Consider the following 17776-nt stretch of genomic DNA (forward strand, 5'->3'; position numbering starts at 1 on the left):
CAGTTCAGTTTGTGATCCATGGTAAGCCCCTGGGTGTTGATTGTGGAGGAGCCAGCATGGGTAATTCCGGTGAATATCAATGAGAGGTGGTTTGTTCCTCGCTTGTTGGAGATGGACATTACCAGGGACGTGTGCGACTCGGATGTGACTTGCCACTCATTAGCCCAAGCCTGGATATTGTTCAGGTCTTGCTGCAGTTGGACATGGGTGGCTTCATTAACTGAGGAGTCGCGAATGTTGCTGAACATTGTGCAGTCAACCACAAGCATTCCCACTTCTGACCTTATCATGGAAGTGAATAATTGGCGAAGCAGCTGTAGAAGTTTGCACCGAGGGCACTATCCTGAGGAACTGCTGCACTGATGTCCTGGAGATGAGATGATTGACCACCAACCACCATAACTATCTTCCTTTATGTCAAGTATGAATCCAACCAGTAGACAGTTTTCTCGTTGAGTCCCATTGACACCAATTTAGTCAGGGCTCCTTGATGCCATTCTACAGCAAATGCTGTATTCATGTGAAGGGCAGTCGCTCTCACTTCACTTATGGCTCATGGTGTTCACTATAGTTGAGTAATGTGATTGTTTAATGTTACAAATGTTATGAACGGAGATAAGTATTAATAGTTATGGTGGATCTGCTTCTACTGCATAACAAAAGATCTACTTATACCTGTCAGGTATATAAACTTGAAGATAACTTACGAAAATAATGATCTGTGGTCAGATGTACCAGGAGCTCAAGAGAAGACAGATCAGGCTTAAATTATCGCCGATTTCTTGTGAAAGCAACATTGACACCTTGCCTTGCAGGGCAGGTACCCAACTCAAGCAATATTTTCAGAAACGAAAAATAAGGAAAATGAACCCGTTCTTCGAAAGAAAGATAGTGCCCTGCCTATGCAGTGTGTTCCAAATAGGCTACATGGTGCAACAGAAGCAATTCGATCTTCAGTCCATTGAAATTGAATGTAGAATATTTCAGTCGGTTATGTAAGTTTGACAACCCTTCTTACTGTGCTTAAACCGTGTTTGGCGCACAGGGATAAATCCAATTGATCCAACGGTTTGAATATCATTCATTATCTCCCCAGTCACGTCGTCACATGGCGACCACTATTTTCCTGGCGCGCCATATAATAATTATTTTGTTTCCAAATGCTACCGGCAAAAAAAAAGTCACTTTTCATTCCGGTACAAGACATATAAAGCATTGACAATCGTCCATGTTTACCTAAGGTTTGTTCCACCTCGCATTCATCTGAAACGATAAATGTAGCATTAGTAGAGGAGGTATCAGACTACAATTTCCTCCCTGACTGCTTGATTGGATATGGTGCAGCAAAGTAATTGGCCGATAAAGCAAACAATAACATTTATGAAATGCATTTCAACAGTAGTTCTGACACTTGTTCCTTACACAAACCTAAACATAAACGAGGGTACATACGTATAACGTTTAGTCTTAAGTTTCCACCAGCAATCGATGAAGTAATACATTGAATTTTATTTTCCTCAGAAAACTAAATCTACCCGTGCTGAAAAACTGTAGTTGGACAAAAATAAATCAATGCATCATAATCGCATGCAGCATTGGCTCAATTCAAGTTCCACTGACCCTTTTCACCAAGACGTTTTTTCAAAGTTTCTATTTCTGAAAAATTACGGAAATATGTTTAAGTACCCATAACTTTACTGATATCGTTCTGGTTTCATTCTGTTTTTTTATAATTCGACGCTATTTTTTATGGTATTGTTATAGTTGTTGGTAGACATGCAAATTAGCTGTGTTGGCGTTCGATTCCCCGCTGGGTAACCATCTGTCTGGAGTCTGCACGTTCTCCCCGTGTCTGCGTGGGTTTCTGCCGGGTGCTCCGGTTTCCTCCCACAGTCCAAAGACTTGCAGGTTAGGTGGATTGGCCATGATAAGTTGCCCTTAGTGAACACAAAGTTTACGAGGGGTTATTGGGTTACGGGGATCGGGTTGAAGTGAGTGTTTAAGTGGGTCTGTGCAGACTCGATGGGCCGAATAGCCTACTTCTGCACTGTATCGTCTATGTTCTATGTCTGTAACTGGCAATTACATTTGAAAATGACAGTGGTGAACCGTCGGAAAGAAAGAGTAGCCGACATGTCAAAGCGTCCTGATGAAATGTTACTAAGATATTGACCGTGAATTTTCTTAGAGGAAAATAAACCTGAACACATTGCAGAATAAAGATAGATCAAGCAAATATATACGAATACATTCAAAACCAAATACTCAGTAGGGGTTGTTATTAACGGACCTGAAAGTGTCCCTGGCCACAAGGTGTGATGGGAAGTAACGATACTTTTATAAAATATACCTAACTGTTGGATATAATGCTCAGGAACAGAAGAAACATTCAGCAACAAATAGTGCCAAGGCACAGCAATATGAGCCGGCAAACTCGGCGCTCAGATGCAACTGCAAATATCATTCAGGCAATAGAAAGCGTAACTTTAACAAAGTGTAAAATAATTGAAATTTGAAAATCGAACTGCTACGTGAATTACGACCACTAATCATCATTACGAATTTGTATCAATTTGTGACGATAGTGTTGGTCAATATGAGCACGAACTGGCAGGTTAATGAAACTGAGGTCTGCCGAGTAAGAATCTGTCGGGAAATGTTACACTCCTGACGGTTGAATCAAAAGATGGGCCAGACCTCGTTTACAGTACTCCAGATTGGTTTGGCACAGATTCTGTTCATTATTTGACGTCAATTGGAGGAACGGAGAAGGCTTGGGATACAGCTTGCTGTCTGCTCTTCGTAATTTTGTGTTAAAAATAAAGGCAACTATTTCCTATTGGGCGTAGTTGAATCAATAGAGACTGGAGACAGAAGAACTTAAAGGAAGATTCCTTGTGTTTATGCACGTGCGTGTATGTGTGCCGCGGGAAGGGAGGGCAGGGGATGTACCCCGGTAATGGTGTGCGCGCAGGGGGTGGTTTGTGGCATGGTTCGGCTGAATCTATGATATGAACACAGGATGATCAATGCAAATAGTGATGTAGGCCGCAAGGAGAATAGAACGCTGGAAACTAACACTGACTAATATCTGGCCATGTGCTCTTACATTTAGCCATCAACGTGCAGTTTTCCACGAGAACGCTATTTTGCAAGGTAATATATCCGCGACAGCACTGAACTCAATGTGGTACCTAAGAGGAAAAGAATTGGAAAGCACCAGCAATTTTGAGTTAATAATTATGGCAACACAGAACGTTTTCCGCTGTGAACTCAATTATTAGTTTTTAAGGAAAAAAACATCGTTAGTATGGACGTGGACGTTATGTTTTGAGGACATGCAAATAACCCAATGAAAAATGTCTTACGCGTATCTTTTTCATATATGTTCGTTTCTGCAAGAGAATGTGTTTAAATTTGAACTTTCAATGTTCATGGTATGTACACTTTAGAAACCACAGAATGCCCCCACGTGCGCACAGGTGCAGTCCTTCTGCTCAAACCTTAAAGTTCCGGTGCGCTGAGACACATTGACTGAAGCCTCCTTAAATTGGTACGTCATTGATTCTGCCGTCCGATACTTGGTTTCAATACAATAAAGGAACCTGAGTTATTCATCACTTTACCTCGTGCTTTCAAGCATTGGGAACTTTGCAAATGTGTGTTTCCTCATTGAAATAATGGGAAATAACTCTGACTTATACAAAACATTGTGAAGCATTTCTCACGGAACGAGGAAACCCCATTAATACCAACCTCAATGAGCGCGTTTTCGGTAATTTGCCAGAATATCTCAGAAAGTGCCGTGTTACTTCCATATGGTTTCTTGATCAGCTGTGGTCATTCGCACGGTGTATCGTATTAAATACGACGTTTGAATAGAAACGGCGCACTATTCTGCATTCTGAGCATGTCTTTCATCTTTAATCGCTGCCTGAAATTTCCTGGGAAGAACTTATTAAATTTTGGTGGAACCGTAATCCATGTGGATGTTGTTTTCCTTGCTAGCTCCCCTTCCATCGATAAAGGAGGAAATGGTTATTGTTGTTCCTGCATTTTCTCAGGAAAATAGTTTCCATGAAAAGCCAGAATACTCCAAATTCAGGACATTACGAAAGATATTCCTTTAAATCTGAACAACACAAGCACAACAATTTGCATTGAATATTGAGTTTTTGGCTTATCTTCCCATCGACAATATTGTTTTTAGAAGAAAAGGAATAGCCCAATGTAATGTACGAATTACAATTTTAAGTGCCAAGCAAGCTGGCCCCAAAGTCAAATTAATTCCTTTCGGACGCTCCTCTTGATTCGCAAATGTTCAACGTAAATCTACTTATGTTGAACATGTAATTATCTGAATGTAATTTGAGTTTCGGTCAGTAACAGTGAATAATGAGCTAAAATAGAGGCTTATGGCGTCACAAAATAACAAAATAATATTTTTCATAAATAATTAAATGAGAAAAAATGATCAGTATAGGCCTTCGTAATGCTAGTTATTTCTGTAAAGGAATTAGAAAGAAAAATAAAGTAAAAAATATTCGAGGTTCACTCACATGACGAGTAAGGAAAGTGGATACGAAGTGGACACTTTTCTGCGATGTCACAAAAGACGCAAAGACTCAAGAAAATACTCGCTGCAGGGGTTCTATACTCGTGGGATACTGGCTTGTATGTAAAGGTCTCATGATGCCTGGAGTGTTAACATCAAAAACATCTCCATTTATGAACAGTGGTCAGGGAATGGGCGCGAGGCGGGGGGCGGGGGGGGGGGTGGAGGTGGAATTGGAATTAATCACCCCACGTGAACATGCGGTGCTGACCTTATTGAACTACTGTGGACCATGTTTGGAGGTACTATTTAAGCTTTCCTCAACATAATTTTCCGTAATTCTGATAGATAAGTAACAATGGAAAAGGGGTAAATAGTGCGGTTTACTATGGCATATAGTGTTTTTAACAGTTAGATTATTCTTTAACGTTGTTCGAGGATGTAGGAGTCGTTGAACTGAAAAATAAACTTGGACGAATTTTGGCGTGCCGTCTTTGTTCATAGAATCTACAGTACAGGAGGAGGCCATCACGCCCATGGAATCTGCAACAGGCCTTGGAAAGAGCATCCCACTTTAGCCCACGCCTGCACCCTATCCTGAAAACTCAGTAACCTCACCCAACCTTTTGGGACACAAAGGGGCAATAACATAGCGAATGCAACTAATCTGCACGTCTTTGGACAGTGGGTGGAAACCAGAGCATCCGGAGGAAACCCCTGCATACATGGGGAAGAACTGCAAACTGCACACAGACAGTCACCCGAGGCAGGAATTGAACCTGGGGCCCTGAGGTTGTGAGGCTGCAGTGCTAACCACTGTGCCACCATGCTGCCCTATTTGTTGGGACGTACTGATCGCTCAAAGTGGTGGTTGGAGGAAGTTGATACTTCAGTTGTTGAAATGGAGTGCCGCCCAACCCTTTCAATTACAATCACAACACATTATTGTTGCAGCACGGTAGCATAGTGGTTAGCACAAATGCTTCACAGCTCCAGGGTCCCAGGTTCGATTCCGGCTTGGGTCACTGTCTGTGCGGAGTCTGCACATCCTCCCCGTGTGTGCGTGGGTTTCCTCCGGGTTCTCTGGTTTCCTCCCACAGTCCAAAGATGTGCGGGTTAGGTGGATTGGCCATGCTAAACTGCCCATAGTGTCCAAAATTGCCCTTAGTGTAGGGTGGGGTTACTGGGTTATGGGGATAGGGTGGAGGTTATGGGGATAGGGTGCTCTTTCCAAGAGCCGGTGCAGACTCGATGGGCCGAATGGCCTCCTTCTGCACTGTAAATTCTGTAAAAAAAAAATCTGTAAAAAACATGAACAAGTGTGAATTATGCGATTGCTAACGCCTTCTCTTTTAATCATTACCATCATGACTTATCTCGGTTGTAAATATGTTCCCACCGCACCCCATAATACTTATTTCCACGAGAGATCAAATCAATCTTTCTCAGCCTTGAATTCAACAACGCAACATTGAGAGCCCTCTCGGGCTGACCTTTCCGATTATACACAATGCTGTTACTAACGGAATAGCTCCTGCTATGACAGGCAGAGCTTATAATCCATTTGCACTGAGACTGTACACTCCAGATTTCAAGGCCGATGACAGGGATAAATGTCGCTCACTGCCCATTCCCAAAGCTCATTTAAAAACTTTGATTTCAATCAGATCTCCTTTCATTTCTTCTGAACTCCAGAGCTCACAGGACAAACGTCTTAATATTCAATGAAAGCACAGTGCTCTCTTTTCGCAGAAGTTTCCAATGTATCTTAGCCATACGGGGCATATAACGTGAGTATATGCCAGTTCAAATAGCATGAAGAAAACTGTACTGTGCTCCAGGTGCCGTCTGTTCTGACCCGTAAATTATTGCAAGAATGACTGAAATTGTTTTTAAAATCATTTTTTATTATCCAAGTGAATACATTGTACCACATTGTGCCTCGTCTGACATCTTGCCATCTAATCTCGCAAGTCTCACAGTTATGTGTCCACGAACTGAAAATGTTGACTCTAGCTCTTCCTTTACTGACTTTTATGGATTGTAAACTACAGAGAGACGATTTTTCATATCAGCTCAAATGCGTATGGTTCGCCTAACAACTTGAAATGCCCCTTTTATCCAGGTCATCTGTCGCCTCTGTCCTGTCCATTAAAACATCTTCTGCCGCCTTCCACATACCAGCACTTCCATGATGGTCTTCCAATTATTTTTGGTAGCAACCTTTTGAGGGCAGGATTTTATTTATATTTTTATCCCTTGAATACTAAATTCACTGCAATCTGTTTAACAACATAGGTTCTCAACGATCTGTATAAAAATGTCAAGCACATGTTCTTTTTGGTAAAATCACGTCTGTTATCTGTTAACGTACTTTGATTTCATGAGTTCGATGCTGCTAGTCTCTAACGTTGTTCTGTCAAATTTAGGTTAATTTGTAGATAGTTCATTGGTTTCCTTTCCTGCCAAACCTTAAAGAGTGAGGTTTACTTGTTAATTTCAAATCTTTATTTACTTTCTCGATCTCATGTTTTAGGTCATTATTCATCTTAAACACATGACTACTTCTATCTCGAAAGGCTAGATGTTTCCGCCTGTATGAGATTTCACGGGGATCGGTTCTTTGCTCTTTCGTCTATTCTCTTGAATTAATTTGCGGAAGACAATACGCACACGCATTTTGCACTTTTTGCAGATGTTTTGCTGGCATGATCTGTTTTTAAAGCATTTATAAACATCAGGCTTACCAGATTGTAAAATCCTATAGCAACCTTAATAACGTAGGCCGTTACGAATATGGATTCTTATTGTTGTTATTATGCATTGTTTTACTTAAGTTGAATTTGCTGAACACTATTTAAGTGTGTATATAATTGTTTCTCCCTGCTTAATCATTACCACAATTTTTAGAATATTGACCAATAAACCTGAGGCAGCCCTTCCATCATACCTAAGTAGTGATGTTTGTTTAAGTTTGTTTGTGTGTTTTCAGTTGGAGCACATTGTTTTCAAACTTGTCAAGGAGTTCAATTACGTCACCATCACTATCTGCCAGCACATGTTTCCTTTATACTTGCATTAATAGTTATTCCAACCTCACTGCACTGCAGTAAACGTGGCATAGTTGTATCCTAAGGTGGAAACAAAGTGTTACGGATGATGAGAAACTGAAATTCAAACCATGAGTGCAGATGTGCAGGTCAGGTGTAGGTTAATACTAATAATAATAATAATAACCTTCTACTGTCACAAGTATGATGTTACTGTGAAAAGCCCAAAGATTTGATGCAAATTTCCTAGTTAGGCGGATTGGACATGCCAAATTCTCCCTTAGATTCCAAAGGTTACCTGTGGTTGCGAAACTGGGGCTAGGTGGGATGCTCCGTGGGAGGTTCAAATCCACGCTCAACGGGCCGAATGGATTTCTTCTACTTCTAGGGATTCTATGAAGTAAACGACGCTTTTGTGGAGATAAAAAGAAGTTTATAATTCTAATTGAATATGACTCTTGGTATTGAAATGTGGGAAGTGGGAGGAAGAATACAGGGAACGTTTAGCGATAGGGTCCAGTTGGCAAGGTATTACATGAAAAATAATAAGTAATTTGGGCAGCACGGTAGCATAGTGGTTAACACAATTGCTTCACAGCTCCAGGGTCCCAGGTTCGTTTCCCGGCTTGGGTCACTGTCTGTGCGGAGTCTGCACGTTCTCCCCGTGTTTGCGTGGGTTTCCTCCGGGTGCTCCGGTTTCCTCCCACAGTCCAAAGATGTGCAGGTTAGGTGGATTGGCTATGCTAAATTGCCCTTAGTGTCCAAAATTGTCCTTAGTATTGGGTGGGGTTACGAGGTTATGGGATTATGGGGATAGGGCGGAGTTGTGGGCTTGGATAGGGTGCTCTTTCCAAGAGCCGGTGCAGACTCGATGGGCCAAATGGCCTCCTTCTGCACTGTAACTTCTATGATACTTTCTATGATAATTTATCAAATGACAAAGTGACAGTTAAGAATTTGGCACAGAGATAAATAATTTCCCCAGATTAGCGTGACTGTCAGCAGAATGAATATCTGTCTCCAAAAATACATCTGAAAAATCAGGTAAGCTCATAATAAAGTGAGTTCAAAATTGTAAATGACATTTTTTTCTGCGTAATTGTTGAACAAACTTTTCTGTTCCTGAGACTAAAAAGAGTGCAAAACAAGAAGGGGGCTTTTTCCTCGAGCTTATGTTGAAATTCACAGGAACACTCAACAGGCAGAGCTTAAAGATGTTTATGAAGAGCTCAAGGTGATGAATAAAAATGTCAACTAAGCAGAAACTTTGGGTGATGTCATGTTCTGAATGTTGGTGTTCCAGAAAGAAGAAACATGTTCTACCCTCGGTCTACCCAATGTAGTGAGGCAACACGGTGAGGTCCGAGTATGATATACCAAATAAAAAGAGTTGAATAAATTTCAAAATCAGTTGCACGTTATGTTTGCAGCGCATGGCGGTGTGGAGTTTTGAGGTAAATGAGCTGGAGGAGAACTCATGACATCGCATGCAAAGGTTAATGTAGGAATTCTAAGAATTGACTGCGACAATTCAGAATACGCACAGTATGTCTGTCAGAGAATAATTGATTTTCACCTCTCATGCCATGTCCATTTCCCAGGCGCGTCCCCGTAAAATCGCTGGACATGCAACACCTGCCCCTGAGCCAGGTCTCATCCGGAATGACAAAGTCTCGGAACCTCATTCCACGTGAAGCGAACATTTGTTTCTACTTGCTTCAAGTTATTATATTTTTTTCCGACAATGCCGTCTCACCTACATTTCGGGGATTAAACACAGATTGTTCAACGGTTGTGAAGAGTGATGCACACGCATGAGCCCGAATCTTTAGCCGATGGATACTATAATTCATCTCGTTGTTTACATGAGTATATTTCTGCCCTCGTCCTGCTCCAGCATTGTCCTGGAACTCCACACACGCTCGTGGAACAGCGCCTTCATTTCAATTAGGCTTGTTACCCCCTTCGGCACTCCACAATATTATTTCATGCCACACAAATCCGTCGACCATTTTAATTCGGATTCTTGGCCACGGGCGGGTCTAAAAAAAGCTTCACATTAGCTGATTCTCACATTTACTGTTTTAGAATACAGTTATACAAGCATAATCTATGAAAACCCTAAATTTTACAAATGTGTCAACTTTACCAATTTCCATTGAAGGAATAAAGCGCCGCCCACCAAACTCACATTACCGTTCTGACAACAAGCTTCAGCAATTTAGGACTTAATGTTCGATCCAACGCTGTAGGTTTATCAGCTACTAATTTTATCTTTAACATCTACTTCACCCGCATTTACAATCTATTCCTGATCATCTGAAGACAGATCATGTAAAATCGGTACTTTATGCTTTCCGCCATATCAGGACTGATCCGCCTCCTCGTCCAATATATATTACCTTTTGATAAGTTGTGTATATGGGCATATCAATTTCCTAACCCGCGATTGCCATCTGATCATGATACTGTACTGGTGATTAAATCAGAATATTTATCTCTATGTGCATCCATTCTTCTTTACTCTAACTGTGAGTCATTTTCACAGCCATGTCAAGAGTTGCTGATTGTTTCTGTTAGATTCCTTACTCACATCGCGAGCATTTACTTATGCCCTATTACTGTTACTGTTTCTGCCCTTCCTGTCCCACTTTGTGTCTCAAATCAATGCGCTTCAGTCTGCTCTTGTGCTTGGATATCTCATTTTCCTCCAGGGGAACCACTCACTTCGCTTCATTTAATTTAAAACCCTGATAACATTATTTCCCAGGAAACAGATATCAGCATGTTTAAAATGAAGCTCATCCCAAAGGAATGGCTGCGTCTTTCATAATTGCAGTCCCCCCAAGAATCTACAGCAATTCATTCAGATCCTTATTCATTATGTGGAATTATTTCATGTTTCCGTTTTCCAATCAGGAGATTATGCTCATCTTCTTCTAGTGGCAGCACTGTGGCACAGCAGTTAGCACTGCTGCCACACAGCCCAATGGACCAGAGTTCAATTCATGCACTGGGTAACATTCTACGTGCAATTTGCACTTTATCCCTGTGTCTGCTCCGTGGTGCACCGGTTTCCTCCCGCAGTCCAAAGGTGTACAGGTTACGTGGATGTTCCATGATAAAATTGCCCCTTAGTGTCCAGGGATTTCCAGGTTAGCTGGAGGTAGGTGGGGTTACGAAGCTGAAAGGTCTGAAGGTGGATAAATCACCTGGACCGGACGATGTACAATCCAGGGTTATAAAGGACATAGCTGAGGAGATTGTGGAGGCATTGGTGGTAAACTTTCAGGAACCACTGGAGGCAGGGTGGGTCTCAGAAGGCTGGAAAATGGCTAATGTTACACCACTGTTTAGGGAGGGAGTCAGAATATAGGAAATTATAGGCCGGTTAGCCTGACTGCGGTCATCAATCTGATTTTAGAGTCCATTCTAAAATATGAGATTGCGGAGTACCTGAAAGTGCATAATAAATTTTGACTCTCGCAGTCAGCAGAGGAGGCCATGTCTGTCAATCTGTTAGACTTTTTTGAGGATGCAGCAAGGAAGTTCGACAAGGAGAACCAGTGGACGTGATCTATTTAGATTTCCAGAAGGCCTATAACAAGGTGCCGGATAGGAGGATATTAAACAAATTAAGAGCCCATGTTGTTAAGGCTCAGATGGATGGAGGACTAGCTGACTGGCACAAGGCAGAGTGTATGGATAAATAGGCAATTTTCAGTATGTCAGCCTGTGACAAGTGGTTTGCCTCCTGAGTCGGTGTTGGGACCACCACTTTTCACAATATATTTTAACGATCTGAAATAAGGAACTGAAGGCATTTTTCTCAGATGGTAGGTGAAACAAAGATATGCAGATGGACATGTAGTATTGAGGAACTGGAGGGTGGCTGAAGAAGAACTTGGACATGCTAGGGGAGTGGTCAAAGAAGTGGCAGGTGGATTGCAATGTAGAAATATGTGAGGTTATGCACTTTGGGAGGAAAGAAGGAAGCATAGACATCAGCACAATGGGGCGTGGGAATCCTTGTCCAAGATTTTCTTAAGTTTAACGTGCAGCTTCAGTTTACAGTTGAGAAGACAAATGCAATGGTAGCATTCATGTCGAGAGGTCGAAAAGAAGAGCAGGGATGTGCTTCTGAGGCTGTATAAGACTCTGGGCAGACACGGTTTGGAGTCTTGTGAGCTGTATGGGTTCCGCATCTAATAAAGGATGCTCTCGTCTTGGAAACGGTTCAGAGGAGGCTCACAAAAATAATCCCTTCAACAAGAGCTTGTCATCTGAGGGGCGGTTGGTGACTCTGATCTGTGCCCATTGGAGTTTGGACGGTTTGGTGCAGAAGATGAGTCTCATTGAAACTTACCGGATACAGAGAGGCTTAGGTAGTGTGGATGCAGAGAGGATGTTTCTACTCGTAGTAAACACTAGAACCCGAGGCCACAGCCTCTGACTGAAGGGACAATCCATTAAAACTGAGATGAGGAGGAATGCATGCAGCCAGAGGATGGTGAACCTGTGTACCACATTGCCGCAGAAGGCTGTGAAGGCAAACTCATTAACTGTCGTTAAGACAGATAGGTAGGTTCTTGATGAGTAAGGGAATCGGGGCAATGGTGAGAAGGCAGAAGAATGGGGATGATACACATATAAGCCTTGATTGAATTGCGGAGCAGATTCGATGGGCGAAAGGGCCTAATTGACTCCTGCCTCTCATGGATAGGATGCACTTTCAGAGTATCAATGCAAGCAGGATGTGCTATTTGGCCTCCTTCTGCACTGCCGAGATTCTATGATCATTGCATGGTGGAAGTTCATCAGTCGCTTTCACACACATACCTACGATATTCGAAACGTTCTTTGATTTAACATCCTGATCATAATCTTATTGCCCGTTCTCCTGCAATACCAGCAACTCGGACTACAGCTCAGTAACCAGAGCCAATGTTAATCCAGCTCCTGCAGCATTTTATTTCCGGGAATGCAATGCATTCCAAAACTCGCATGTTTTGCAGCGTGCCACCGAACCTTTCATCCCTCTTCTACCTTTTAAGAAATATACTTATCTTATTAGGTAACTTGTTAATAAATTAGTGACAAAACACATGCGAGAGTTTCTAGCTTGGAATCAAAGAATGAACACCCACCAGCCACTCGAGCAAAAACGAAAACATAAGGAGCAGTGCACCTTTCCTCGTCTGCATTGAAATTGACGATGCATTAAATTGTAAATTTTCCAATTTTTTCACGAACCTCTCTGTTCCAGATTTATGCTGTGCATCCGACGGTGCATAGTGGCAAAGCAGTCATGTCCTATTACACAGTAAGACTCACCCCCACCTAACAACGTCGATATAAGGTTATAGTAAGGGCGGCAAAAACATGTTCAAGTAACTATCTCCAACGTATTTAATGTTGATTTAACTAACTACGTAATTACTCAGAATTATGGCGTCTCACTCATTCCAGGAAAAGGGGATCATTTCCTCAAACTCATTACAATGTGCACAAAATCTTTGCAAAGTTAGACAGTGAGCAAGTATCTAAGTCAAACATTGTTTATTATTCATGATTTTATCTGTACACAGTATTTAAGCTCGATGTTCCAATTCATAATCTGGACAACCTGGAGCACTGGAATGCTGCTGGTGCGGTTCAATTCACGTTGAGCCATTATTTTTTGAGGATAAGGCGTTCCAATGTATGTTTCTTAAACATGGCAATAAGCTGACGTAATGCAGAACTAACGTGGTATGGCACTTATAAACCCAAAACTGAATGCAGCCCTGACCCACCACCACACATACCACATAGGGAGACGGATCTGATAATCTAATGTGGATTTCTCAATCCGATCTGAGACAGTCCATCCAATTCTAAACAATAGGACGTCTAATTGAAAGTCGCGGTGCTATTTCGAGTGAACCGCCTTAATTTCGATTGACCTAGGATATGTTTGTTGAGGAATGTGTGCAGTAACGTGCTGGTGTTGAGATTATTTTCCACAGGCGACTGATCATTCTACTTTATGTTCCAGTTGACTGCAGTCAGTGGAGAACATTCCCCGAAACTCCACTATTCGTAATTCCAATTTCAATCAAATTATTTCCTGAGGACAAGTGCGGTTTGTCGCATTCTGAACTAGAGCTTCCTCTCCATGTTTAATATCGGCTTTATAGATTGTATCTGGCGCACAGTAGCCTTAATGGAGTCTAAACTGGATGCGTTTAATTCGGGCGGCCGTTTTAAAATCAATGTGACATCAGATACTTTACACGGGTAACGTCTTCCAATTATCTATGTGCTTCGACACTACTTCTTTGACCGAGGAGCTGTCATTCTTTCTTAAGTCATTTTACCCAAGCTTTCGAACACATGTGATCTTCATTTGCTGGCCGGCACATTCAGAAACTGTGTCAAGCTCTTCAGCTAAGATATCGAGATTTTCCTTCCCCTAGTAATTGGACGCATGTGTTTTCTTGATTAGTTATTTGAGGTTTTAACCACATAATTAGGAAATGACACAAAACAACTTTTATACGGGCCCTTTGCCTTGAGTGATATGTATGGAAATCGCCAGCAAGTCGTCAATGTCTGCCACTTCTTCTACTTCTTATTCTCCAACATCTTCGTCTGCTTCTTCTTTGAATGCTTCTTCGTCGATTAATATTACTTCATTGTCGACTATTACCGCTTCTACTACGTCCTCTCTTCCTCGCTCTGTCTATGGCCTCTTCTTCTTCTATTACTTCTTCCCCTTCTGTTACTTCTGTTACTTCTTTTCCAGATACCCTACGTCCCTCTTCTCGTCCTTCCTATTCTTCTTCTGCTTCGTCTTCATATTGCTTTCTATTGCCGCCATAAGTTCAAATTTTCCATTTGGTTTCAGTCCTTGATTTTTCATTTATCCTGGTTGATTATGAAAATTCAGGCAAGAATCTAAGCATGGAGTGACGGTCTGCATAAAATCAAACCTGATTTAGTTCCCGTTGTGTGTACACACAAGCGGGTTATACCACATGGTATAGCACTATTAGTGACATAATATGTAATGTACAGTTAGTGGCGCAGACCACAAATGTCTGAAGGAACAAAAACAGCGAGCCTTGCTAAATGCAAATGATTTAATCATTATCTATATATTAACTTACTTGTATTTTCTATTGACCCATTGATTCAGTTATCTCTTTGATTACCCTTCCGTTTATGTGTTAATGTAGACAGCTATACATGTATTAAGTTAGGTACTTAATGATTTGATTATTTTCGTATTTATGTGTTTATGTATAAACTGCGCAGAAAAGTTATGTGCATTGAAATAAGATCAGTATTTATAAATTTGTCGATGATACCGAAATTGGAAAAATAGCAAAATGATTGTTGATACTAATCGGCTGTAGCATGGATGGACAGGAAAATTAAATACGAAACTGACGATATATGTTTGTGAGTTACATAACATAGGCAGATCGGATAAAGAAACACATTGCATACACAATCGTATAATTCAATACAGTGTACACGAGCACAACGACATGGGGTGAATTTGCTTTGATCTTTGAAGGTGGCTGGAAGTATTACTCAGCAAAACCTACGCGATCTGTGCTTGTTTCGTTCAGTACAACAGTAGCGAAATTATGCTGAATGATTAAAAGTTCAGTTATCTCTGCAGCTGTACCATTGCATCCAGTTATGCACCAAATATTTTAGGAAGAATATAATGATCGGTAGAGGGTAAAGAATAGATTGATCGGGTTGTTTCAGCGGATGGTGCATTTTTGTTTATTTCATGATGTGTGGATAACGCTGACTGGACCAGCATCTGTTTGCTGGTCATTTGCTTCTGGAAGCAACGTAACGTACACATCCCCCTCTCCATCAATGGTGCCGAGGTGGAGATGGCTCAGAACTTGAAACTCCGAGGTGTGCACGTCACTACCAATCTTTTCTGGTCCAGCCACATCGATGCTGCGACCAAGAATGCACAACAACACCTATAAAGAAATTCGGCATGTTCAGTCTTACCAATTTTTACACATGCACCATAGCCACTTTCTGGCTGCATCACAGAATGATATGTCAGCTGTTCGGCCAAAGTCCGTAAGAAGCTACAACGTGTCATGCCAAAGCCCAGTCCACCATGCGAATCCACATCCACTTACTCTGCCGAAAACTCCCGCTGCCTTGGGATAACGAACAGTATAATCAATACCCTTCAAACCCGGATTATGCACTCTTCAAACTTCTTCCATCGGACTGGAGGTACTAAAGTCGGATAACCCGTACTAACAGATTCAAAAACAGCTTCTTCCCCACTGTTACCACACTCCTGTATGACCCTCTTATGGACTGATCGGATCTCGTCACACATCGTCTCTCCTGAATAGTACTGCACTCCTGTATGCCTCACCCGGCGCCTATGTCTATGTATGTACACTGTGTATCAATGTTTGCCCTATGTTTGTTCATGTATGGAATGAACTGTCTGGACTGTACACAGAACAATACTTTTCACTGTACCTCGACACACGTGACAATAAACAAATCCATTCCAATATTGAGCATTCTTTATTGCACTTGTGGAAGCATTTAGGAGTCAACCACATTGTTTTGAGACTGAAGGTACGTAAAAAGCAGAGAGGGTGGAGCGGCAGATTTCCTTCCCTACCAGGTGTTTTCATTTTCCCTTCCGACAATCGTCTCCTGCTTTTCATTCGACTTCTAATTCCTGACTTTTCTTCATCTCAAATTTCAGCAGCTATCTTTGTGGCATCCCAACATTATTTTGGATCTCTGGAATGGAATGCGAGGCCAGTGGAAAGACAACGACGCCACCACATCCACATGGGTGGCACAGGTCATATTTTTAAAACGTGTTATTCATCTTGTAACGAATGCGATTGATTGGAGGTCCATAGAATTGTTCACGGTGATCTGTCATTTTTTACAAAGTAGACGCGGCAACATATTCCCTTGCAGCCATATAGATTGCAGGTTTAGCGGTGCATAGACAATGTGTTATCACCAAAGCATTTCAGAATTCTTAAAGTCCAAAAGGAGACTTTTGACCTTGAAGGCAGCAGCTGCTCTCAGACTGAGTATTTTATCTCGTATCATAACAATGTCTTGTCTATATGGGCCAGATGTTTACTAATTCTTCCTTGTTGAGATCACACTTTCATTACATCTTGAATGCTTTAACTGAATCTCTACCAAACAATTAGACCGTGCATTCAAAACCAGGGCCAATTGCTGTGGAAAATCTTTGCTCCTCATATTAACTTTGTTTATTTTATTATATATCAATTGTTGATAATGTGTACCCTGTCTTTGCCGTTGCTTCGATGAGTGGGAACAGCCTCTCCGTCTCTTCTTTGTTCAGATCCCTCATAATATTGGCTAACACTGTCAAATCTCATTATTTTCTCTCCGGTAGCAAATCGAATTTGCAGTCATTCTATTAACGGAAATTCCTTATTGCTGAAGCCATTCTTTAAACAAAACATTCTTCGGCTTCACTAATAATTACATATACTCCCTAAAGTTTTGCGCACATAATTGTACGTAAGACTGCAGCCAAAGTCAAGATTCTAGCTTATAGAAATGCAATACAGCGCTCTTACATTTGTGAATGCCCGAATTAATAAATCCCAGAAAATATTAATGCTTTAATCATAACTCACTCAACCTGTCTTTCCACCATCAATAATTTATGTTCATATACCTTTATGTCCCACTGCTGCTACGACCATTTTATTTTGTATACTTTATATGATATATTGTCTCTCCATCTTCATCCTGCCAGCACTTCACACTTCTCTGCATTAAATGTTATTTGATGCTTCTACGCCCATAAGAGTAGCTTTTAATTTCCTTTCTACTTTTGCACTATTTCCTATGTGGTTCACAATGCCTCTAGTTGTTGTCAGGAATTACTTTTTTTCACAACAAGTCGGCATGAACGTGCACGCACATCCGACCAGTCTTGCGCAATGGAAACACACAATGATTAAAAGAAAGAGACGAATGGATATTTGACGAAAATACCCACGCACGACCATGGTAATTGTTGGATGAATAGACCTGGTTCAGATCATCATCAGTGACCGACGTCAATGCAATGGACCGATAGACTTCCATCTGCGCTATCAGTGGTTTCATTATCTCTAAC

The 17776-nt window shown here is 41.4% G+C and overlaps 1 protein-coding gene across 1 annotated transcript in view; it reads right to left on the minus strand.

The window, feature by feature from the left end:
* LOC140390318 (uncharacterized) overlaps positions 1–17776 on the minus strand; it is a 408192-nt gene that overhangs the window by 269157 nt on the left and 121259 nt on the right. The window contains exons 26-28 of the mRNA XM_072475373.1: positions 3369–3395; positions 1621–1656; positions 1237–1263 (exon numbers count right to left, since the gene is read on the minus strand). Coding sequence (XP_072331474.1) covers positions 1237–1263; positions 1621–1656; positions 3369–3395 — 90 coding nt within the window. The remainder of the gene's footprint in view (positions 1–1236; positions 1264–1620; positions 1657–3368; positions 3396–17776) is intronic.

The sequence above is a fragment of the Scyliorhinus torazame genome, chromosome 14 (assembly GCF_047496885.1).
Source record: "Scyliorhinus torazame isolate Kashiwa2021f chromosome 14, sScyTor2.1, whole genome shotgun sequence".
In the NCBI taxonomy this organism is placed as follows: domain Eukaryota; kingdom Metazoa; phylum Chordata; class Chondrichthyes; order Carcharhiniformes; family Scyliorhinidae; genus Scyliorhinus; species Scyliorhinus torazame.